This window comes from Corylus avellana, chromosome ca6, assembly GCF_901000735.1.
Source record: "Corylus avellana chromosome ca6, CavTom2PMs-1.0".
NCBI classification, from domain to species: Eukaryota; Viridiplantae; Streptophyta; class Magnoliopsida; order Fagales; family Betulaceae; genus Corylus; species Corylus avellana.
In genome coordinates this window covers 3951865-3976899 of record NC_081546.1, presented here as the reverse complement: position 1 = coordinate 3976899, position 25035 = coordinate 3951865, and the positions used below count along the sequence as shown (strand labels likewise).

The following is a 25035-nucleotide window of genomic DNA, read 5'->3' as shown; positions in this document are numbered from 1 at the left end:
GGACTATGACATGTTGTGCCTGAGTCAAACCTGGTTGTCATTGATGTATTGTTCCACTCAACAGGGAGGTACCACCACTACTAGAAGCCACGTACCACCACTGTTTGTCATTACGTGAAGAATCTTCTGGTTCCCAGAATGAGCAAATTACTTGCTGTCCATAAAGGTCAATATTACTTCATTTAGAGAAAAGGCATTGAGAATCCAAGATTATTTCAAAAGTCTGCCAGAGGTCGACCCCCACAATTCCCACTATATACTGTCGTTTTCTTAATGTTTTTTGTCGGCCTTAATGAATATAAAAAGATTTTTTTTAATATATTTTAATTATAAATGAAATATATAATTGTTTGGTTACATATATTGAGACTCTGATATATTCAAGAATATTAATAATAAAAAAAATCAACTTTGGATCAACAATAGCTTTGAAAAAAAAAAAAAAAAAATCAATTGTTGATTTTCATTGTCATGTCATTCCAGTTTTACGGCAGTCGTATACTATTTTACTAAATAGTATTTTTCTTTAAATTTATGAGTAATAATTCTTGTTCACGTGTCAGGTTCAGGTCGTATTGAGATATGAGTATAAAATTACATAGATCAACCCTAATCCAATTGATTTAATTAAAAAGGTCAAACTCTTCAATCCTAATTCGTTAATTTCGTGTTAAGTTCATGGATTGTGTAAAAAATTGTTAACCATAAAAGTTGCTTGCTGAGTTCAGGCTGTGTCGAGATATGAAAATAAAATGATATAAATCAACTCTAACTTAGACCAATTAATTAAACGAGTCAGGACTCTCAAACTCAACCCACTAATGTCATGTTGCGTTTGTGAATTGTATCAAAAATTGTATTACCTAATTTTCACGAGGTTAATTGATAATTAATGGGTGCCAAAGGCCATGTTTCTAGATTTTGCTATCACTATTCGTATGGATATTAGGACAGTAAAAGGGAAGGTTGGCATGGGGAGTAAACACTTGTCAAGTGGGTAACATATATTCCTACTTATATCATTACTCATTGACAAAATATAACATCTCGGTGGACCTTGGCTACCGCCAACCGCTCTTTGCCTTCGCTTCCATTTCCATATGCATCATATATTCAATCCAAATGATCATGATTTATTCACTTTGTCATTGTCCCCATACATTATTTGAAATCAAGAAAGTCTGTGATTTATTGTGCTCTTTGGCACGCAAGTTTGGAGAAAGTAAAAAAATTATAGTAAAAATTAAAATATACCGAGCATTTTTTCTTTAGAATTCTTCAATCTATCCCAAAAACCACCGTTAAAACTTAAATGGATGGTATTAATGGGTGGTTTAAAGTTAATTAGACAACTTTATGAGATAATATAGATGTCAGTAATTCAATTAAAAAAAAAAGGGGGGATGAGAGATGAGAGATAAAAAAATAAATAAAAAGTTAGAAAAGGAAAAGCAACATAAATTGATTCGTATAACCACGTGTAAGGACCACATTGGATGGAGTAATTAAGGTGAAGAAAGGGACAGTGGTTTTTGTTCCTTCTCATGAGTTGTCACTTTATAAGTAAAGCAGCAGTGCAGACTGCAGAGGAGCGAATTAGGCTGCCAGCTTTACTGATTCCCAGAACACAAGAGGGCCAAATCTTTTACGCCAAATTTTTTTTTTTTTTTTGTGTTGCTTTTTTTTTATATAAAGTAAAAGGATTTGGCCTGAAAAGCCAAACAACTTTGAACTTTGGCTTTCTGTACGAGAATATAAGCCTAAAGAAACAAAGGTTGTCTTGCCTGAGAAGGAGATCTTTCATCGCCGGAGCCAAAGGTATGATCCATCTCTCTCTCTCTCTCTCTCTCTCTCTCTCTCACGCTATGCATCCTATTTTTGATCTTTTTCTCTTACATTTGGTTGTGATAATTGGTGTTTGTAGAGAGTTTTTCTATAATTCATATTTTATTGATTTACAGGATTTTTTTTAAAATTTTTTTAGAACAGATGACAATGTAGAGTTATTCATTTTCCTATCTTTATTTTTTAATTTCGAGAAATATAAGGAAGAAAGGGTAGGGACAAATAATATGTACTCCTCACTTTGGTACTTGGTCGATTTGATTGGGTGCTATTGTTTGTTTTATTTATTTATTTATTTATTCATTATTATTGTTATAATTGATTTCAAGGAGAATTATGTAATTTAAAAAGTCTAGCACGCCGGCCAGGCAGCCATGAAAGTCCCATGGTGCCTGAAATGATAAGGTTTACCATTATCGCATTAAAAATTTGACCTGTCTGCTATGATGTCACGTTATAAATAGTAATGCCACTTTGCTCCGACCCTACCTAAATAAATAAGAGATATATTAGAATCTAATAAAAATTTTATATTTTGTCAATAAAAGTTCATGTGGCAAGATGCCACATCATCTTTTTTTTGTTTTATTTTTTTCCTAAAAAAAAATTTGATACGGTATCTTGCCACATGGATTTTTATGAGCAAAATGTAGAGTTTTTATTAAATTTTAACATTTCTAATATATATATATATATATATATATATATATATATATAGTCTTTTTAGGTGTGTATCCACGCTTATATAAAATCAAAATTAATAAGTATAAAATTTAATTTCATACTAAGCTATTAAGTCATAAATACTATAACAAAAATTATATGTCTATAAAATCATCTTAAAATATAATTTTCCTTTGCAATACAAAATTTTTCTAATCTGCCATAGACTTCTCATATGAATTGACGGAGGGAATCGCGGTATAAAAGTAAGAGTTCTAAAATTTTTTGGGGTTGGCGAAACCCCCTCAAGGACTAATGTAGGTCCGCCCTTGGACACACGCGTGGAAGTGCATATTCTATGTTGATTTAGTTATTTTTAAGGAGAATATTTGGAGTATTACAATTGTTAAGAGTGTCACTATATTTAATTGTTTAATGGCTAACAGTTTACGTCAATTTATAAAAAAAAAAAAATTATAGTAAAAACTATAATACCTGCTAGCATTCTATATTTCAAGAAATTTCACCTTGAAAGGTATTTTTCATGCATATGTATAATCATTTCAAACAAGATTGAGGGGATGCCATTGGACCATTCATCAATCTAAGGTGAAGGAGAGGAACTTCTAAATTCACAAGCGACTCAAGAAAAATGCTAGTTATATATTGAAAATCAAATTCTAAGATGTGGTGCACATTGCATACTTTAAAGTTTAAAATTATAAAAGAAAAATTTAGAAAAAACTCACAGGAGTAAGTGCCTGTTTGAGATTGCGTTTGACAAATAGAGCTTTTAAGTCAAAAAGAGCTTTTAGGTAAAATCTTCATTTTTAAGCTTTTACCAAAAGTTTTTTTCAGTAATTTTTAGACTTTTTGGACACTTAAAATCGTTTTTTAATTTTTTTACTAAACAAATACTTTTTTTTGTTGACCAACTGTTTTTGTGTTAAAAGCACTTTTAAACCTCTCAAACAGGCCCTAAATGGTTCATGAATCTTCTTGTTGTTTTGTTTTTTTTTTGTTCTTGGTACCTTTAGTTTGGTGTAATTTAGAATTCGTCATGTGTTCACTATGGAACAAACCATGCATGTGTCATAATACAACGAATGGGTCCCACGTGTGAAAATACATCACCCATTTCCCGACAGCTTATGGTTAGTTGCTTACCTATTGATCATGAATCACACATGGACATGGGACGTCTAACATTAGTAGCTGACCAAAAGAATTCCCTTCTTTCATGATCTTTTTATTTAAGGGATTGATGAATAAAAGTCATAAGGATGTGACAAAAGTTAATATAAAACTATTGGTCGGGCTCCACTTATTCGGATAGTTATCTGCATAATTCGACCTCCCCTATTTGAACCGTTCAAACACAACTTTTTTTTTTTTTTTTTTTTTTTAAAAAAAATTTTTTTTTATTATTATTTTTTTATAGTAATGTTATACATAACTCTCCTAATTCCCTTTTCTCCCTTAAAGTTGACGCTACCGTGATTTTTCATATCATTTGATGTATAAGAATTGTTTTTTTGGTGTCTTCTTTTTTTTGGGGGTTGAAATAGAAAGCTTTGAGAGCAATGGAAAAACAACAGGGGACAAAATAATTGGCCTAGTTATGTAGATGTGTGGTCCATTCGAGTTGTGAAGCTTATAATTAAACGTGCCACTGATGCTACATTGCCAGATTAGGAAAATGTGCTTTTGGACCCCAACCAAATATGAAATACAGACAGTGATGCACTTCTTTCTTTCCTTTTATTGTCGTTTTTTTCAGTCCAAAGTAGCCTAAGACCTAAATAAAAAAAATAAAAAAGGAAAGTTATTCAAAATAAAACTATTGATTTTAGCTTATTTTCTTTTTGCCGGGTGACATTTTATAGACTATTAAATTTAAAATACAAAATTACAATTAACAATTAAAAAATCTCAAATTTTCCATCAGATCTTAATTTTGGGATGTCTATGTAGAGACGTGATAAAAGAAATGGGGGAAGGCTTAGGTGCGGTAGTTCAAAACTACCGCACCATGCAGTAGTCCAAACGGTGCAGTTTTGAGAAGGAAAAATTCAAAACTGAACCAAATGGTGCAGTTTTGGGCTGGGAAAAAATAGGTTTTTTAAAAAATATAACAAACAATTATTTAAGAATTAAAAAATATAAAAAACTAATAATTAAAAATATTTTTCATTTTGGCCAAGGGGTGGCTCCACCCCTTTCATTTTTTTTTTCTCTTCTATTTTTTTTAATACTTTTAGTTTTTAAATATTTTTCTTTATAAAAAACTAATAATTAAAAATATTTTTCATTTTGGCCAAGGGGTGGCTCCACCCCTTTCAATTTTTTTTTTTCTCTTCTATTTTTTTAATACTTTTAGTTTTTAAATATTTTTCTTTATAAAAAACTAATAATTAAAAATATTTTTCATTTTGGCCAAGGGGTGGCTCCACCCCTTTCATTTTTTTTTTTCTCTTCTATTTTTTTAATACTTTTAGTTTTTAAATATTTTTCTTTTTCTTTTTCTTTAAAAGAACTATTTGTTTATTGCCCAAAACTGCACCAAACGGTGCAGTTTTGGACTACAGCATGGTGCGGTAGTTTTGAACTACCGCACCTAAGCCTTGCCCAAAGAAATGACTCAATGAGGTCTGGTGGGGTCCAAGTTTGTTGTGTGTCATAATGGCAACCAGGCAAGGACGATAGGGGTTCAGGGTTGGCTTTTGTACACGTGTTTTATATGCGTGCATTTTGCTCTCTTACAATTGTTTGCACCTCCAATAATGCAATTGAAAGTAGCCTCTCCATATGGCTTAGGTGCTCGAACATGTTTATATTGTTTGTGTCCGAAGAAATAATATTTAAAATATATTTGATATTGTATTTGAGAAATAGAGTTTTTAAATTAAAAAATTTTTTTTTGGACAAAAGCTTTGCGTTTTGGCCCCATTTTTTTTTTTGGACCTTTAAAAGCGTTTTTAATTCTTTTTTTACTAAACAAGTATTTTTTTCTTTAAACAAACTTTTAAGCCACTCAAACGTACATTCAAACACGTTCTTTTTAGTAGGCTCTAATACTACTATCATACTATTATGATGATGTGGTAGTAAATATCTATGATAGTAGTATAAGAGTTTACTAAATATCATTACTCTTGTGTCTGTGGGCTCATTGAGAACTCCCATTTTGACAAGAATTACAGCCAATTCCAGCCGAGTAACCAATTGGTGTAACCATTTTTACATTGAGCTTCTTTCTTTTTGTTTTTTTCCCACGTTGCATAAATGCCCCAAGTTAAATAGGTAGGAAACAAATGCTAAATTGTCTCTTGTGTGATTGTGATGCCTCCATGCCTACTTGGTTACTTGATTTTTATTAAGTGATATCACATGTCTTTGTTGCTTGTACGATGTAATTGCATTATCAGAGTGGGTCTAATAATTTCCATAGAGTAAAGTAGACTCGTGTTTTCTTGGGTTTCACTTCTAATATATTAGGAGTTTTAAAAAAATCCAACGGAAGAATTAAATATACTATTAGAATTTGTATTTTATTTAAAGAATTTTCGGTTTCCTTTTATTTTTGTTTTTAACTTTAAGAATTATTCATACCACGAAAACACCAAACACTAAAGTCAATTGGCAGGAGCCCCAAACTCAGACAAGGCAAAACAAAAAAAGAAATAAATAAACAAATAAAAAGCTGAGACAGTGGGTCCCTTTTCTAGCTGGCCTGCCGGCTGCCGCCCTCATTACTCCTAGTTGCTCTTCCTTTCTTTCTTTCTTTGACAAAAAGTATTTTTAGTTAATGATGACTAATTATCCTTAATTATTAGTTGTTAGTGTCTTAGGATGCATTTAAGATTGCAATTTCACAAAAATAATTTATGTTTTTAAAAGATATTGCAAAATGTAAGATGTTTGGTACTACGATTTAAAAAGTACTTAATTTAAAATAGGAAAAAAATTTGCGATTTAAATAAGCAAATTCAGAGGTATTTATTTGAAAAAGTGCGAATTTAAACCAAAATCATGAATTTACATAACAAATATTTCATAAAAACGTACTTTTTAACATGTTTTACCAAATGTCTTTACAATTTTAAAAAGTAACGATTTCGAAAACACTATTTTTAAAATCGCACTTATTAAAATCACAATCTCAAACGAACCCACGAATTAATCTCCAAAATTTTGGACAAGGCGAGTTGAAAGCTTTGGGCAATTTAGGCAGCTTCACAAATGAATGAAGTTGTCTCAATTGAGTAGCCAACAAATTTGAGGAAGTTCTGTGACCGTTATGCTTTCGCTCGTGTTTTGTTTAGCCGCTTTTATTAGTAGCCAAAATTTTTGGTGTTTGTGTCAAGAGTGCATAGGGCCGTATCATCAAATTATTTGACGCATTCCCTTTTTTTGTTTTTTTTTTTTTATGATTTTTTGTTTGTTTTTGTTTTTGTTTTTGGGCTTATTGTTGAGTTGTTTTTATTTATTTATTTATTGAAGTCTTTGTTTAATGTACTTAAAAAAAAAAAAAAATTTGAGGGAGTCCCAGGTCATAACAGAACACTACCATTTATTTAGAGTTAAATTTAAAAATGTTCCATGTGATTGTTATGTTTATTTAAATATTCATTAAGTTTTAAACAATGATAAAATAAGTCATTGAATTTTGTTTGAACCGACTTACTTTTCTTGGAACTCATAATTGCTCTTCCTTAATTTCTTTCTTTGACACTATTTTAGTTAATGATGATTAATTATCCATAATTATTAGTTGTTAGTGATAAATTAATCTCAAAGTCAGGGCACGGAAAACTACCGTTATTTGGCAGCAAAACCAAAGGTGACTAGTACTCTTTCTTCTTCTTCTTCTTTGTTTTCAATTCTCTCCATCTCATTTGCAAGCTTCGCTTCATTCTTCTTCTTCTTCTTTTTCTTTGTACCATTTTGTTGTAAATCTCTGTGTTCACAGACATGAAGCGACGTTCAAAGCACCACCAAGAGGTACTGCTATTACTCCCTCTTGCTCTGTACGGGCTTTTCTTTTTTGTGTTTTTTTTTTGGGCTTTTGTTTTTGGATAATGTTGTTGAGGGAAAACTTGCAGAGAAGTAGAGCTGAAATATATTGTTTGGGTTGGTGGTGCGTACAGTTCTTCTGGCCAAAAGTGGTGATGCGCAAATGGCTTAACATCAGCGCCGACGACTCCGAGTTCAGCGCCGACGAAGATGACTACAATGAAAATTCCAGTTCCGATTCCGATTCCGAGGCTGAAGGTCTCATAAACCTCGCTCGTGCTCTTTTACAATCTTCAACTATTTTTTTGATTGTGGATGTTATTGGTAGTACAGGATAGTATTGTATTTAGGGGTTTGCTTTCAGTTTTGAAGAGTCCCTTTTGAGGTTTGAGTCGAACTATCAAGTGGGTGTTTGCAGGATTCAGTCAAAGGGGAAGACAATTTAGTTGTAGGGGCAACAAAGGGGATGGTGCTCAGGTTGATCATAATGGTAATGTTTCAAGGACACAGTTTGAATGTTTTGTATTTTGGTTCAGTGCGGTCGGTTTGTTAGGTTTACATGAATTTTCAGTAGCTTCTTGAAATTGAAGCAATACTTGTGTTGGTGACAACATTTAATTCTTGAATTAAGATCATTAATCCTGTGTTTGGTTGTGTTCAGTTGGAATTTATTAGAATTTCCAATTTTGTGGAATTTGAGAATTTTGATTTTGCAAGTGGATCTTCTCTTTGGAGTTGGGTTGATGGAGTTGAACTAGTTGCCTTGGAAATTGATTCTCCAATGCTGACCAAATGGAGCCGAGCGTGATTCATGTCTTGAGAAGATTTCTTGATATAATAATCACCTATGCTTCATGAATTGGCATTAGTTTATTCCATTGAAAATGAATGAAAGGCAGCTATATTAAATTATTAACTGAAGCTAGGTACTAATGCATTAGCATTTCTTTATTAAAAAAGTTGGAGAATGCTTCAAACTATGACTGGCCTTTTCTGGATGTTGTTGAGATTGGCTATTGTGGTCCTCTACCAGTTCATTTTAGTTAATGAAATTATTAGGAGATATTAGAATGAGTTTATATTTCGAGAGAGGGTATAGAGTTTGGCCCCACATTCAAGTCAAAAGTAAATTATTTAATTTTAATAGTGCTTCTTTTTTCTTTTTCTTTTTTCATTTCTTTTCTTTCAAATTTTTGGAAATTCTAGTTAGTGGCTCAGTGTACAAACATGGAGTAATGCTGCTTAATCTCGAATGTCATATGTATTTTCAGTTCTAATATTCTCCTTTCTGGGATTCCTTTTTTATTCTTGTTTTTGTTAGGATAAGGTTTGTTATATTACTTTATTAATATGTAGCTTAACTACCTTTATTTATTTATTTATTATTATTATTTTTTTCTCCTGTGGACTTCAGATACTCTTCCATGGGTAAGAAGAAGAAGAAATTCAGAGACTTTTAGGGCACAGTATATAAACACAGAGGAACTCAGGTATGGTAGTGCCTAATATAAGAGTAAACACTAGTTGCACTGATTCTGGAAAGGACCAAAAGTGATGATCTATCAGTTAGTCAGTTATTCTTATCCTGCTGCTCTTTTGTCCTAGAATATGCGTTGGGACTTGGAATGTTGGAGGGAAACTTCCACCTGATGACCTAGATATTGATGATTGGCTAGATATCGATGAGCCAGCTGATATCTACGTGCTTGGGTGAGTGATTATTTTCAAAATATCCCTTGGTTACTGATTCTGCATTTGCATACAACATGGTGCTTATTTCATACAATTTTAGTCCATGATTTGTGCTATTCTGCATTTAAGTTGTGATATATGTGAAAAAATTTAGTGGATCTTCTCTGTTTAGAACAATTTGTACTGTACCACTCTCTGTTCTCTTTATCTGTTCTTTCTATCTGGGATAGTCCTTCTTGGAATTCTTCGTAGCATGACTTGTGCTTTATGTTTACAGCCTTCAGGAGATTGTGCCATTAAATGCTGGGAATATCTTTGGTGCTGAAGATGACCGCCCAGTTCCAAGGTGGGAAAACATTATTCGTGAAACACTGAATCGGATTCAGCCTAAGGCAATCAAGATAAAATGCTTTAGTGATCCCCCATCTCCATCAAAGTTTAAGCCATCTGATGATGCCCCAGATATAGAAGAGGAGATGTTGCTTGAAAGTGATAGTGACGTAGGTGAGGAAGTTCACCCATTGGATGACGAACCAAATGTTTTTGATGAAAGTAAGGACGGACCAATCACAGAGAAAAATGCATATGTGAATTCTGGAGTTTTAGACTGTTCTGGAAGTGCCAAATTAGAAATGCCAGGGGAACAAGAGTTAGAGAGGCAAGTTTCTGCCTCAAAGAGGTTGGAGAGGTTAAATTGTTTACGGACAGAAGGTTCAGAAGATGTGAAAGCATCAGTTGCCCAAAGCAGTGGCAAATTAACCAAAATGCTTAGTGGATCTGAAAGGATTGGTTTGAGCTGGCCAGAACGTCCGCTAAACTTGCTATCTCAACGTGTATTAGAGAGACCGAATTCCTTTAGAACAATTAAATCCTTTAAAGCATCCAAGTCTTTCGGACCATATAGGTCTTTCAAGTTAACTGCAAATGAAGTGCCATCACAGGTAGCATTGTTTGCCGAAATTGACCTCGAATTACTCTTGAAGAGGAAACGAAGATCATCATTTGTAAGGATAGTAAGTAAACAGATGGTTGGGGTTTTCCTCACTATATGGGTTCGCAGGAGCTTGCGTAGACATATTCACAACTTAAAGGTGTCTACTGTAGGTGTTGGCGTTATGGGCTACATTGGTAACAAGGTTTGCTTCTTTCCCTTATATTTCTTCACATTTTTGGAAACTCGTTTTGACTGTTATGATTGATTTATTAAAGTTTCATTGTGAGATACACACATTTTGTTATATTTTTTTAATTTGTTTCTTTTCTAGATCTCCTCTGTCATGCTTTGTGTTTTTACTTGCATTGCTTTCAATATGACGTTTTATATTCTGGGTTACATACAGCTTCTGTAGATTGAATCACTATCTGCTGTCACTGAAAGCATTATATCCTTGACACTGTTTTTTTGTTATTGAAGGCATCTGTGCATCCATGGCTCTCTTAAGAAGAGAGTCCCTTGTTTATGTTACAGTGCTTTTTAGATTATTTTCAATGTTGTCCAGGTACCGTGTTGAAGTATAGTTCACTGAAAATATGGTAGGGATTCATCAAAAGAGCAAAAAGTAGTACCACATTTTTAGGGGCTACTTTGAGTGTACGTGTTGGGAACTGGTTTGCCTAGGCATTTAACTCTTTTCAATCAGTATTCTTAGAATCCTGGGCTCTGCTATCATAAACATCAGAAGGATCTCTGTGGACACAGTTTTGAAGCAATGTATATCAAATAAAAATTGTCTTCACTTTTTATGTTTTTTCCCCTTTCCTTCTTTTTTCTTTTCTGAAAATTTTCCTCTATTTCTTCTATACAATTGCATAAACTGGCAGCAGTTGTAAGTCATCGCTTGCAGAAGGTTTGATTTCTTCATTGAAGTTGCTATGAAGATTGGTGCAAGCATATTAGAATTGGTGCAGTGAAATCAATGAAGATCAGGAGATGTGAATTATACTTTCATATTAGAATCCATGGGGTTTTGGGGTTTGACAAGCACCCAACACTTGAACTTTATTATTTGAAAACAACCCAGGTCCTATCTAAGAGATTATCCCCTTATTGTGTTATAGAATACATATTGGTTACTTGTTGAATACTTTTTTGAAATTTTCTGGATGACTAGGACAGAACACATATGCAATCATTTCATAAGATGATTTGTTGAAATCAGGAAAAGAAAGCTTGTCTTGTTGATATTAGCACATAGATATTTACTTCTAATCTAATTCTATAAGATCGATTTTTTTTTTTTTTTTTCTTTTTTAAAATGCATCCATCACTTCTCTTATTCTATAGTAGTCTTTCAGATTTCAAGACAGTTCTTCAATCTTCCAGGGATCAATATCTGTCAGCATGTCCATATATCAGACCCTTTTTTGTTTTATATGTACTCACCTGACGTCGGGTGAAAAGGATGGAGATGAATTAAAAAGAAATGCTGATGTGCGGGAAATACATCGGAGAACTCATTTTCATTCACCTTCTGATATTGGGCTTCCCAGGAGCATCCTTGATCATGAGTGAGTAATATGGCTTACTATTGCCTAACTCTGAACTTATCTTTTTCTCATATGTCCTTACATGCGGGTTTTTTTTTCCCCATTGAATTTTGATTGAAATACAGATAGATCTGTAGAGAAGGAAATTTTCATATGCTTAGGTGATAGGTTCTATTTGTCCACCTTTTAAGTTTCTATTCATTGATGTGAAACATCTTTTCTTCTATATTCTGTGCTAGCTATTATTTAGAGCTTAGCCTTGAGCTTGGCCGGTAGGTAAATAGATTGGGTGGGATTACGGTAAGTCTTAGGTTCAACTATAATGTATCAAAAAGGAAAGAAAAAAATTGAACTCCTCAGTTTTAGAGTTTTTTTTTTTTTTGTTTTTTCCATCATGTTATGTTCCACATGCATATTATTCCAGACGTTTGCCTTGCATTTCAGGCACAATGTGGTATATTTTGATGGTTTTGGTTTCCATCTTTATTTTGAAGAAAGGTCTTAAGGCTTTGTTATGCTTAAAATTAGAAAACGAGATGTCACATACCCTCTTGTCCTTTCTATGTTAATTGTCAGGAAAATTAACTTTTCGGAAGGTAGAGAGAGAGAGAGAGAGAGAGCTGATGGGGTTGTAACTTATAAAGTAAATTTTTATAGTTGATGGGGTTCAGTTCTATAAAATTGATGAATAGAGAGCAAATAAGTGATTGTTTACCAGAATAGCATAGATTTAACATTTTATTTGAACATATGGGACTGCATATAGCTTGATTTTTTTTTTTTTTTTGTTGAAATCTGTCGTGCTTCTATGCATGACTATTATTAATAACAGCTTGGTTTGAGGCAATAATGCTGTGTTTGAGACATTTCGATTGAATTCTTCCTAGAAGCTTCCCATGATTTTTGTATTATCAATCTGTGTGCATGTCTAACATTGTATATTGTTTCAGTCCAATATACTCAAAAAGGATGTTTGCATAGATCTTAAAATTTGACAATAATGATGGTTGAGCTACATTAATCTCTTTTTGGTCTAAAATTATTCCCTTCATTTTGAATGTGGTGTTTTGTTTTGAATGTTACATTCATGTCCATATTGACAAGAAGAAGAAGAAGAAGAAATAAAATGCAATTTTATGCATAATTCTCATTTATTTTATTTTGAGACAGAAATACTTTAATTCCATGTACAATTCACATTATTTTTTGAAACTTGTTCAAGCATGTATGTTTCCTTGCTGAAACACCGAAAGGTTATATGCACACTGACACACACATAGATATGGTAGAAAGATTTCTACCACCCCTCAAGCTGTTCTAACAGAATGAGAGAGTGGTGATGTTTGTGTCTAAACTCGGAGGAAAAGGGAAAAAAAGAAAAGGAAAGCGAAGCAATATGTTGTTGTAGCAGTTTCTGCAATTAAGCTAGGAGTGGTAATAATTGAAACCCTTTAACTCCTGATAGAGATACCATATGCTTAGCTCTCCATGTTGGTTTTATTTAATTTTATGATTCAAGTGTATTTTTATAACTTCCAGATTTATAGATATGAACTATAGTTGAGTCCATTGGATTATATCAACATGGAGGGCTGCCTATAACCGTTAAGTCTATTCTCATTTTTCTAATTTTTTAGATTTTCTTGTTTTGTGTTTTTCTTCAGCTTCTTGATTGGTGTTTCTCTTATATACTTAGCATGTACTTGGGTTGCACTTGCACCCCTCAGTGCCTTTTTTGAGATTGAATTACTTATAAAATAAAAATTAAGAAAAAGTAAAAAATCATAGTCTCCATTCTATTAAGGTTTTGATTATTAAAGGTCTATATATTATTAAAAAAAAGTGAATAGAGAACAATTTTTATGAGAATTTTGCAGCAATAACTGCTCTTGAAGTTTGTGTGATGCAATACTTTCGCGAGATACAATGTTGCAGAAACCCTATGTTTGACTTTTAGAAAAACTGAGTGTGATGCTAAATTATCTTCTCTTTGATTTCCAGGAAGTTTATCTGCCTTCAAATCCTAGGATTCCTAAAATAAAAATCCTAAACCACCATCAATAAAATAGTTCGCAAATACCCCTAAAATACCATATAGTACAGTTCATGGGTTATTATTTACAGCCCAGAATAGCAACCTTGAGTTCTTTTCTTTGTTTCACTTCCAAACTCTACCATTTCCCTTAACCTGTCAGAAACCCTAAATTAACTAATATTTGTAGACTTTTTTCTTAAACCCTAGCCCTAGCTATCCTAGAACACTACAATAGACCTGCTGCCAGATAAAATCCTGCAACCATTCTTCTAGCTTCAAGAAACTAGCTTGAAGGTCCCCAGAGCTTTCTGTCCCATGTCAATTTGGTGTAAGACCCTTGTCTTACGTCAGTTTGATATTAGAGTGGGTTACGCAACGATATTTTCACATCATAGGAGATCGTACAGGCCTACAATGACAAGAGTTAAGATATGCCTTTTTTTTTTTTTTTTTTTTAAATGAATAAGAGTTAAAGATATGTCTTAGAGGAAAGATGCTTTAAGATAGGAGAGATTTTATGATGAGATGGTTAGTTTTGACCGAGGTAATTTGTCAATGATTGATAATGCTAAAAGTTTGATGAATGTGAACATATGATATTTTTTGGATTCAAGAGTGGGCTAAGATCGGAAATTCAAAGTTGTGTGCAATATTCTGATCTATGGAGTTGCTCATTCGGCTATCATGCGGGGAAGAATCATAAGGGTTTTGAGATCTGACAATAAAGTGAGCTAAACTAAATGTGTAAGCCTAAACATAGAGCTGAATTTCCAAGAGGGCCAAGACGGCGAACTAAAAAATCCGAGTAACTTGCAGTAAAATTGAAAAGCAACAAAAGCAAGCAGAAAAGCCTAATAACATAGGAGACCCATGATTTAAACCAATGGACTTAACTGCCTAAAACGACGTCGTTTTAGGGTGGGTAATTTTAGGACACAAAACGACGTAGTTTTGGGGAAGGGTAAAATGGGTATAAAACATTCAAAACGACGTAGTTTAATGTTAAAGGAGTCCAAAGTGAGAGAAAATAGAAGTTCATGGGGCTTAAATGAGAGTTTTGAAAATTCAGGGGGGGTATTTCAAATCGGCTGGAACTTCAGGGGGGTTTTCTGAAGTTTCCCCATTAAATTATTAAGTTCTTCAATTTCTATTAGCTTAAGCTTTTGAGATAAATGGTATTTAATATTGGTATCAAATTCAATGTCTTAAGTTTGAACCTTGTTTCCATCTAATATTTTCGGTCTTGAGCTTTTAGGACAAGTGGTATTTAATATTAATCATGAAATGACTGATAAGGTATTTTTCAACTATGAAGTATGAACACATCATTGTCGAAGAAAAGATAGGGATTGAACTGTTATTGCTATAAAATAAACAAATCCTACCTATTAGACTGGGCAAAAACCCGCCCAACCCGTAGACTCGCCTCAGCCCGCCCCGGCCCATGTGGGTTTAGTGTTTATTTTCGCAGGTTTGGTCCATACCCATAAATCTTAAAAGTAGAAAATACTCCTGACTCGTAAAATTGAATAAAACTTGATTAAAATAAAACCATCTCCCTTGCTGTCTGCATCACTCATTCATGTATTACAATAATATGTGCGGAATCTAACTTTCAATTTCATTGTGCTTGTAGACTTCAGGAGTCACATCTGCCTTCTTTGAAAGTATTGATATAGTAACAGTATTTTACTTTTCTGCAGAAGAATAATTTGGTTGGGTGATCTCAACTACCGCATAAACTTGTCTTATGAGAAAACACGAGAACTTATCTCCAGAATGAGGTGGTCCGAGTTGGTTGAGAGGGACCAGGTATGCTATCAATTTCATGTGATAATCTGTATTATTGAAGGAATTAATATTAGTATAGCACTCTAAACTGCGTATATTTTTCCTTTAGTGATTAGTTATCATGATTTTTTTTTCTTTTTGCCCCTAGTATCTAGGTGGCTTCTCTTGCATACTTATTGTGTACTTGGGGGCACCTTATGATTTTAATGATATCTCGATTAAGTATAAAAAAATGTATTGCACGGTAAACTATAAAGTGACCAGGGCTTACTTTGCAGGTTCTCCAATTGTGATTCAAAAATATGTATATTAGACATCAAGAATATTGTAGAAATTGTAAAATGCAAAGTAATTGTGTAATTAATAATATTTATCAAACCTTGTGAAAATTCCAGTCTATTGGCTTATTCTGCTGACAGATATAGGAAAGATTTGTTAGACCTACATCTCTTTCCTCTCATTGGCATTAATATGCACCCAAATACAAAAAACAGAAGTTTATTTCTATAGACTCTCATTATCTGATGACACTCGCTGTTAAAATCATTACATTTCAGCTTAATTTGATCATAAATTGAGAAATTGATAGCATTTTCCATTCACAGAAAGAGGAAGAGGAAAACTTGTATTGTTTGTATGATAAGTAATTTACTCATGGCTTCTGTCTGCAGTTACTTCTCCATTAACTTTATAGTTCATATTCTAACATGCAAACTTAACTAAAGAAAACAATATTGCAACACCCTAGAAATTGATATGCAATAATGCTTTTGGGTTCTATGGCTATAGTATTTGAAACTGAAGTATCTAGTTAGTGATTTTCCGGTTGGGTTTTTTTAGGTGATATAAAACCACAAACTACAAAAAGATGTGTTAAGAAGAACAATCTAATCATAGTTTCTTGAACAGGGTATTTGAATTGCACTTGTTACTCTTTACCTTATAGTGAAACTTGAATTAGAAAACAGTAATAATTGAAATGCACAACTTAGTTTCAATATTAATAGAAGAATGAGATGCTAAGTAGAACCTTGACGAATATAGTAATGTATCACCAATGAAACCAATCCATACAGACTCATTGTCCATCCCTTATGTCAATAGACCTGTGTATTTCATAATTAATACTGCTCAGGCAGTCAATAGTTTAGAGAATTCAGGTGGAAGTCCAATGAAGCTAGGGAATCATGAATGAAAGGAATTGGAAGCTGAAAGTTGTCAACTTCACTTAGATGGAATCCCAGATATTCAAACACTATTGAATAATGTTAGTTCTATAGCAGATTGAGAAAAGCTTGAGGCCCTTTCTTGAAAAGGGGTAATAAGTACACATGTTGGGTATATGGAGTTGTTAATTGAAAAAAAAATTGTCCCACATACATAATTATTTTCTTGAGTTACGTTGCACACACGGGTGTTGTGTGTGTCTATTTTCTTAAGCTTTGACATTCCAAATTTCTGAAATTGTCTTTTGAATTATCTGCAATTGCAAAGGAAGTCAATTTTATCATTTAATATTAGATATAAAATTAGAAAAATCAAGTTATAGGAGGCAGATTTTGCTTTTAATTGCATTGACATCTCATTCTGACAACTTGTACAACAGCTTAGAAAAGGCCGTGCATTTGATGGATGGTCTGAGGGTCCTTTAAATTTTCCACCAACATATAAATATGAGATCAATTCAGAGAAGTACTACGGAGAGGATCCAAAGGCTGGGAGGCGCACACCAGCATGGTATGCTTCCATTTACCTAGTCCAAGGGCTTGATCCCCGCACCTGCTAATATTATGCTTATTTTGTTGCTAACTCGTCCTCAGAAAATGATAATTTCATCATCTTGGAGACAAGTGTTAGGGAGGGAATTACTTGTGGGGAGTTCAACAAAGAGTTCAGTAGCTTAGGCTTGGGAGTTAAACAAGAGTAAGTTAATATACATATTAGGACACCACTTCTAGCCCAAAAGTCTAAGTTAATGGGCTTGGGTCCACTTAGGTATATTAACCACTCACTTTCTTTATACTTTATCAATGTGGAACACAAACCTCACAAGGGCACCTACAACAAATTTTCCCCTCATTTGTGAGTTTCTTCTACATTGACCCAACTCCCCTTGGTGTGTGAGTTCTTTACACGAGTGTCACAAGTACTCCAAGAGGGGAATCAAACCAAGACACTCATATCAACTGCGAAAGGTAACAATGGCTCTAATACCAATTGTTAGGAAGAGAATTACTTGGGGAGTTCAATCGTCACTTTATTTCTGTGATAATTTGTAGTATTTACTCCCTTATTGTTTTAGGTTCAATTTAGTGTGCACTCTTGTTCCAGGTGTGATCGTATTCTTTCACATGGTAAGGGAATGAGGCTACTGAGTTACAGGAGAATTGAACTTAAACTTTCGGATCACCGACCTGTGATGGCCACATATATGGCTGAGGTTGAGGTGTTTTCTCCTAGGAAACTACAGCGGGCACTCACAGTCACGGACGCAGAGATTGAAAATGAGGACGATATTGCGGATATGGGTACTGATGTTGGAATGAGCCGCTTCAGATTGGAAGAGGTGAGTAGTTTGCCATGTGTGTTAATTGCATAAGCTCCAATTGGCTTCCTTCTGAGCTGCGAGGCTTAACTAACTTTTTCTTGGGAACCTTTTAGTTCCAAGAAAGAGTTCAATTAGTCTTTTTTTTTTTTTTTTAAATAAAATAAAACAACCCCACATGTATCACAGTTTAGATTCAATCTTATTTTTACCAATTCTTAGCAGCAGTTCATGTCTGAATGAACTCTGAATTTTTTTTAGATTTTCTGCAGACCCACTATTGGTGTCTAATCTAGCAATCTTTATAAACATTATGAACCTGTAGGCAGGCTTTGGCATGACTATTCAAATTTATTTGACCATTACAAGGCTAGGTCTTAGAGCCTTTATCCAGTTGATGTGTAATTGGACCGACTCTGTTGTCTTTTTCATTTGGTGATCTGATGAGTTTCCTGCTAAGGCTAGATTGGTCATTTCTCTCTAAGCCCAGACCAGGACTAAGCTTGAAAAATTAGGACATTGAGCTATATTATAGTGGCCATAGCTAGGCTTTCTAGTTATTTTCTTATGTATATTATTTTATTTTCTTGGGGTCCCAGAACTCGGATACACAAGTATGGAGGCCCTTCGCCAGCCTATAAAACTCAAGGATCTGATCATACATCTATGGTAGGATACCAAGAAGCTCTAACAACATGCTGGTTGGCACCTTTGAGGGTGCCAGTCTTCAACCCACCCAACCTGCACGTTTATCCTCTTTCTGCTTGAAATACACAATGGTGTCACTGATACTGAGCTGAAGTTCACCATTGGATCACATTCTCTCACTTATGTTATGCAGGTTAACCTCACACAAACTGCAAATTGATCTCTGAGGAGTTTCATATAACTTATCCTTAAGAGTCAATTGCTAATTAGTAGAGGTTCATCATGTTCAATCTATTCTAGTTTTGCTGTCATCATCATACTTAATATTCTTCTCATTAGATGTAAACTCTTCTTTCTGATGCAGGACATATTCTGATTGGGGGCGTTGAGGGAGGATTTGACAACACTTTGAGTGGCTCTGGGTGGGAGCTCCTGCAACTTGTGAAATTCTCAATACCATAACAACACTTCACATGCATTCAATAGATTTCATTGATTCTGTATATTTCAGTTAGGGTTTTTTAACAATAGGTTATATAGATCGTATTAGTTGTAAGGTGGGTTTCTCCATGTGGATTAGTTTATGTATTGTGTATTGAAAGTGTATATCAGTGGAAAGCTTTCTCTAGTTGTTTAGAAAGTATATACTGTAAAAATAATTTATGCATGTTTTCATGAGATGGTGCTGCCATATTCAGATTTGTGTCTTAATTACCTTCCCATTTCAGATTCTTTTGAAAAATGAATTCCATTCCTTTCATCCAACCCTTTTGTCTGTGCCAGTTCCTTGACTGGAAAATGTCCCTTTGCTGCTTGCCACCTGGTGGTAGGCAACCTGAGTTCCATTATTGCATATGAAGCAGAAGAATGTTCTCAAACTATTTTCACCCTTGATGAATTTCACAGCCAATGGATGTCTTATTTCATTATAAGGGGCAATTTTTTTAATAATGGAGATGTAACCCTTTCCTTGCTAGAAAGGAAGATGCAATTTGTTCTATAAAAGGACGCATTTGTATAAAGATCATGCAAAAAATCAACTAAATTTTTGCAGTAAATGATTTAAAAGAGGCCTGGAAACGTTTGGAGATCAATTCTTTGGATGGATTTTCTTAACATCATATAACAATATTTAAAAGACTATAATTAGATAAACCCAAACTGATAAGAGCTATAATTTTAATATTATACCAATAAAATTCTAAGTGCTATGATCTCATCGAACTGAAATTAGTGAAACCATCGTAGTCTTATATAGTGCAAAGTTGCAAACATGAGAATTGCATCCACATAATTATTTAAATATGTATCTTTATATGAGAGAAAGAGAGGTCAAATAAAGAAATTTATTGCCCTTGATATATAATTTTGCCGTTGAGGTATTTTGCTACCTTTTTCACAGAAGCACACACCTAACAAACAATTCTATATGCAATTCAAAATTTGATCTCAACTCTGCACACTGCCATTGTAGACCGTGGTGTTTAAAGAGAGTTAGTGTTAGCCGTTGACTTTGGTTAGAGATGGAGAAAACAATATGAGACTTCTCTTCGATTTGCTTTGATTTTTAGTTCATTTTTGTCTTTTTGCGGGATAAAATAGATATATTGTAATTTTTTAGTAATTTAGGAGGACATTGAAAATTGGTTGTTGGTTTAAGGAGTAATGTTATTTAGTAAATGTTCGTACAATTTTCATACAGTTGGATGGCGTGGCTATTGAAATTTTGATTAAAAAAAAAAAAAAAAACACCAGAGTCAATTTCTCACAATTGCAAACTTTGATCATATTATAAAAGAATAAACATGTAGACAACAATTTTTTGTTTGTTTGTTTGTTTGTTTTTTTTTTTTTTTTTGTGGGGGTATTTACCGTATTTTATAAGGAAAGATCAATACTGGGCCAAAAGCCCACATTGTTAACGATCTTCCAAGCCCAGGAAAAGGTGTGGCTGACATTTGTGGCAAAACACCAGGCTAGCCCACGTCCACGCGCGCAAGTCAGCAAACACCCGGGTTATTCGAACGCACTCCAAAAGGCATGGAAAATAGTGCAACGCTGCAAATTCAAGTTCACGTCTCCGTTGGATCACTCGCGATGTTCCTTCTCAAGGTGCGCACTCTCAATTCTTTGCTTTTAATAAAGACATTTACATCGTATATATTTATATATCATTTTTTTGTTTGTTAAAAATCAGACATGGAGATCTACGGCTTTTGGTATATATGGATACCTGAATTTCACCAAAGCTGGTTTCATGTAAGCTCATTTTGTCTCTTTTCGTTTTCTTGTCTTTTTGGGTTGTTAGGGAATTAAGGAAATATTATATAGTTAAATAGTTGTAAACGTTGATACGATCTTCCATTTATCTGCTTATTGTTATCTTAAGCTAAAATAGATAAGTTGTGGGTTCATTGATGCTTAATCTCACTATTTTAGTTGTTTGTTCAAATGGGTTTTGAGTCTTTGAGTTAATAGGATGTTCTTTTATTTTTTTGGTCTTCTTCTTTAACTGTCAGGAAGCTTGGGTTGAGATTGAGAAAATGCAGCTTACATTGATTAAGAGGGGAAAATACATTTTACCCATGAACTATTCACACATTTACACTTTTAACTCCAATTTTTAAAAAGTGACACTTTACCCCCAAACTTCCAAATTATTGCAATTAAAATAAATAAATAAAATTTAAATTTAAATTAAAAATTAAAAAATTAAGGGGTGGCCGGCCGCCCCAGTTGGGCCTTGGTTGGCTTCCGCCACCCCTTAATTTTTATATTTTTAATTTATTTTTTATTTTTTAACTTGGAATGGGGGCATTTTGGAAAAAAAAAAATGCCAGAATGATCGAATTGCAACAATTTAGAAATTTGGGGGGTAAAGTGTTCGCTTTTTAAACATTGGGGTTAAAAGTGCAAATAGGTAGATAGTTCAGGGGAGTAAAGTGTATTTTCCCCATATTAATATTTCCAAAACAATCTTTGCTTTTTCATTGCTCTTTTCTTTTTTCTTTTCTTCTTTTGGGGAGGGATATAGATTATTTGAGTATTGTGTTGCAAATTACACCTCAATAAGGTTGTCAAGTTTCCAGTTTTGATCACCTATTGAGATCTCCAGCAACTTTCTGCCCAAATTGTTGTGAGAAACTTTATATGAGACCCACCTACTTACTTAGGTAAGTAGTTCTATAAAAGCTCTCTCACATTTGTTGCCCAAATTACTAGCAATCCGAACAGTGAAACTGTTGGGGATCTCTATCCACCTACCACAATGTTTTATGTGCCAAAGCTTTTTATAAGAGTATTCATTGTTTGAAATTTAAAATTCATGTAAAAAAATTTATGGTCTTGCGTTTCCAAGTTTTTATGTATTGTTTGCTTTGTAGTGAACATTCAAAGAAGTTCAATGCAGAGGATATGGAGACAAGAATAGATGGGAAGAATTGCATAGTTACTGGAGCAAATTCCGGCATTGGTTATGCAACCGCTGAGGGTCTTGCTTCACGGTGTTGATCATGATTTGACTTCTCTTTTATCCCTAAATGTTTTGAGCTTAAGTTGTTAGATAGCTAATATATATTAGTGTGTGTGTGTGTGTGTTTATATTCCAGTGGAGCAACTGTCTTTATGGTATGTCGTAATAAGGAGAGAGGAGAAGCTGCACTTTCTGAAATTCAGTCTACAACAGGCAACACAAATGTACATTTGGAGGTATTCTGCTTCATCTAGATCAAACGTTTCTCTTTTCTTTTAATTTTTTTCCCTAATTTTCCTCTCCTTCTTAGTTGTTGTTTAAGGTTCCTTTTGAGGGCTTTATATGTATAATATAGGAGTCAATGAATCCAAGTACACTATTTTCTTTCAGATTAAGCAATGGTTAATATCTGCAAGACTCTCTCTTTCTTTTACTTTTTAACTGCAATGATCTCAATGAACTCTGGGCTTTGCTCATGCGGCTTATTAATAAATTTGGCTTGCAGGTATGTGATCTTTCATCTGTCAGTGATATCAAGTCTTTTGCATCTAGATTTTCGTCAAAGGATTTGCCAATTCATGTACTGGTAAAGTTACCTTTTTCTTCCTACTACAAACAGAATATCGTTTTGATTAAGGTGGATAATTTTCAAAATTAGCCGTCTTGATTTATTGGTCCACCAGTAATGGAACCTTTTTTTAATCTCGTTTCTTTCTCTTAATTTATGCAGAGTTCTCTCTCTTTACTTTGTTTCCTTTTCTCTGGCAATATTTAATCACAAACCATCATTCTTGATAAATCTTGCAATTATTTTTACTGCATTTTGCAGTAATTTACATCAATTTGACTGGAAATCTAATATGGAAAATATAACTGCCTGTAGGTTAACAATGCTGGCTTGCTTGAGAATAAACGAGTTACTACATCAGAAGGGTGTGTCCTTATCAACTGTGTGCAAAAATAAACTTTATTCGTTGTATCCTTTTCTGAATGCAGAAAATTGATGAGTTTTATTTTTAATAACTTCTAAAATTCCAGGTTCGAGTTAAATTTCGCTGTAAATGTTTTAGGCACCTACGCCATGACAGAGTTGATGCTACCATTACTGGAGAAAGCTGCACCTGATGTCCGCGTTATCACAGTGTCCTCTGGTGGAATGTACACAGCACCTTTGACCAAGGATTTACAGGTACTGCTTTTTTGGATTTTCCAGAAGCTTCAATTTGCCCATTCTGTGCTTATGAAATTTCCAATTAAATGTCTTAATGCAGTTTAGTGATAGCAAGTTCGATGGGGTGGAACAGTATGCTCGAAACAAGCGAGTTCAGGTCAGTTAAATTGAATATCTATACATAGACCTTCTTACATCTGGCACTACGATCTTTTATTTTATTTTTATTATATAACTATTTTATGATTGCTGAACTCTAGATTTATGTTTCGCAAGTCTTGGTGCTTGGTAGCTGGCAGATTTAGGTTTATGTCTTTTGTATATTTCGTGTGTATTTCCATTGCATCCCCTTTCGTGCCTTTATTAAAAATCCCAACTCAACCCTAAACCTAATGCTTACAACAAAACATGTTTTGACACTGAAATTGCCAACACCAAAAACCTAACATACTAAAAGGTTGAAAACAAAAAGGTTAGAATAGCATGTTTATGGTAGAGCTAACAGGAACTCTGCCACCGACTATCATAGTGAATATCTCATAAAAAATTATTATGCAGTATGAAGGAAAAGTCAGTGAAGCTGCTTCTACTACTTTACTTTTCTGTATGTTCAGCAATTTGGGTTGGAGTTTTTCTCCTTCATACATTTAATAGAAATACGCAAATTTACTATTTCCTTGAAAACTATAAATCAACAATACTTGTTGGTTTTGTAGCTTCCACTGGATTTTGGAGAACGTCGCTCTTTTTTTCTTTTCTTTTTTCTTTACTTACTTTTTGAGTGATTGAAAATAAGTATGCCTGCAGTGTTATTCCATCTTCAAAGCATCTTTGGTTACACAGCAGTAAATTGATGAGGCTAAAACCTCAAGTTCAAGTCAATTTTACACCACTTCCATATGGAGGAGCACACTATTAGTTGTTTCTTGTAATGAATATTTTAATTTATATAACAATTTTGTACCAAATTAAAATTCAATACTCCTGTTCATTGTAGAATTCAAAATGTCTGCAGTGGAGAAATTCATCAGTCTTACTGCCTGAGTGTGGCACTGGCATAGAATATGAAAATCTATCAAATGGTTATCCTTTGTCACTTGTCAGGTAGCATTAACAGAAAAATGGGCTGAAATCTACAAGAATAAAGGGATTGGATTCTATTCGATGCACCCCGGTTGGGCTGAGACACCTGGAGTTGCTAAGAGCTTGCCTGATTTCTCTAACTCGTAAGGAAATTATTCTTCTAATTACATTTCGAATTCCTCCAGTTCGCCTTGGTACTCTTTCTTTGGTTTTTTCTCTTGTTCGTAATCTTTTTTTACCGTAAATGTCTTCCAGGTTTTCAGGAAAGCTTAGAACAAGTGAGGAAGGTGCAGACACGATTCTTTGGTTGGCTACACAACCAAAAGAAAAATTGGTACCAGGTGCATTTTATTTTGATAGAGCTGAAGCACCTAAACACCTTATGTTTACAGCGACTGGTGGCTCTCATGGGATAATCGATTCCATTGTTGACAGTCTCCGTTCCTTGTCCTCTCTCTCTTCTCAAAGTTAAAAGACATTTCCATTTGTGTTTTGAGATATTCAATGTTAAACTTCAGGTTCAAGCCAGTTTTAAGGGTGAAGGTATCCAAACTTCAGATTTTGCGTGTTTATATATATATATATAT

The 25035-nt window shown here is 33.8% G+C and overlaps 2 protein-coding genes across 7 annotated transcripts; both read left to right on the top strand.

Moving 5' to 3' along the window:
* Positions 1-1670: 1670 nt before the first annotated feature.
* On the top strand, positions 1671-19448 carry LOC132183592 (type IV inositol polyphosphate 5-phosphatase 3). 6 transcript variants are annotated; one of them, XM_059596940.1, is made up of 13 exons: positions 1671-1818; positions 7313-7351; positions 7481-7512; positions 7659-7782; positions 7943-8014; positions 8939-9014; positions 9130-9234; positions 9494-10352; positions 11504-11724; positions 15442-15550; positions 17136-17266; positions 17861-18095; positions 19087-19448. In XM_059596940.1, the coding sequence occupies exons 3-13, from the start codon at positions 7483-7485 to the stop codon at positions 19096-19098; spliced, it is 1974 nt and encodes a 657-aa protein (XP_059452923.1). In that variant the 5' UTR covers positions 1671-1818; positions 7313-7351; positions 7481-7482; the 3' UTR covers positions 19099-19448. The 6 variants fall into 6 exon arrangements, with proteins under 6 accessions (XP_059452923.1, XP_059452920.1, XP_059452922.1 ...); XM_059596937.1 differs by having other exon boundaries at positions 7614-7782; XM_059596939.1 differs by having other exon boundaries at positions 7283-7351.
* A 1294-nt stretch (positions 19449-20742) lies between these two features.
* LOC132184548 (uncharacterized) lies at positions 20743-25005 on the top strand. Its single transcript, XM_059598224.1, has 10 exons — positions 20743-20834; positions 20920-20981; positions 22106-22225; positions 22331-22430; positions 22700-22780; positions 23078-23127; positions 23233-23383; positions 23466-23522; positions 24470-24591; positions 24704-25005. The coding sequence occupies exons 1-10, from the start codon at positions 20763-20765 to the stop codon at positions 24918-24920; spliced, it is 1032 nt and encodes a 343-aa protein (XP_059454207.1). The 5' UTR covers positions 20743-20762; the 3' UTR covers positions 24921-25005.
* Positions 25006-25035: the final 30 nt, after the last annotated feature.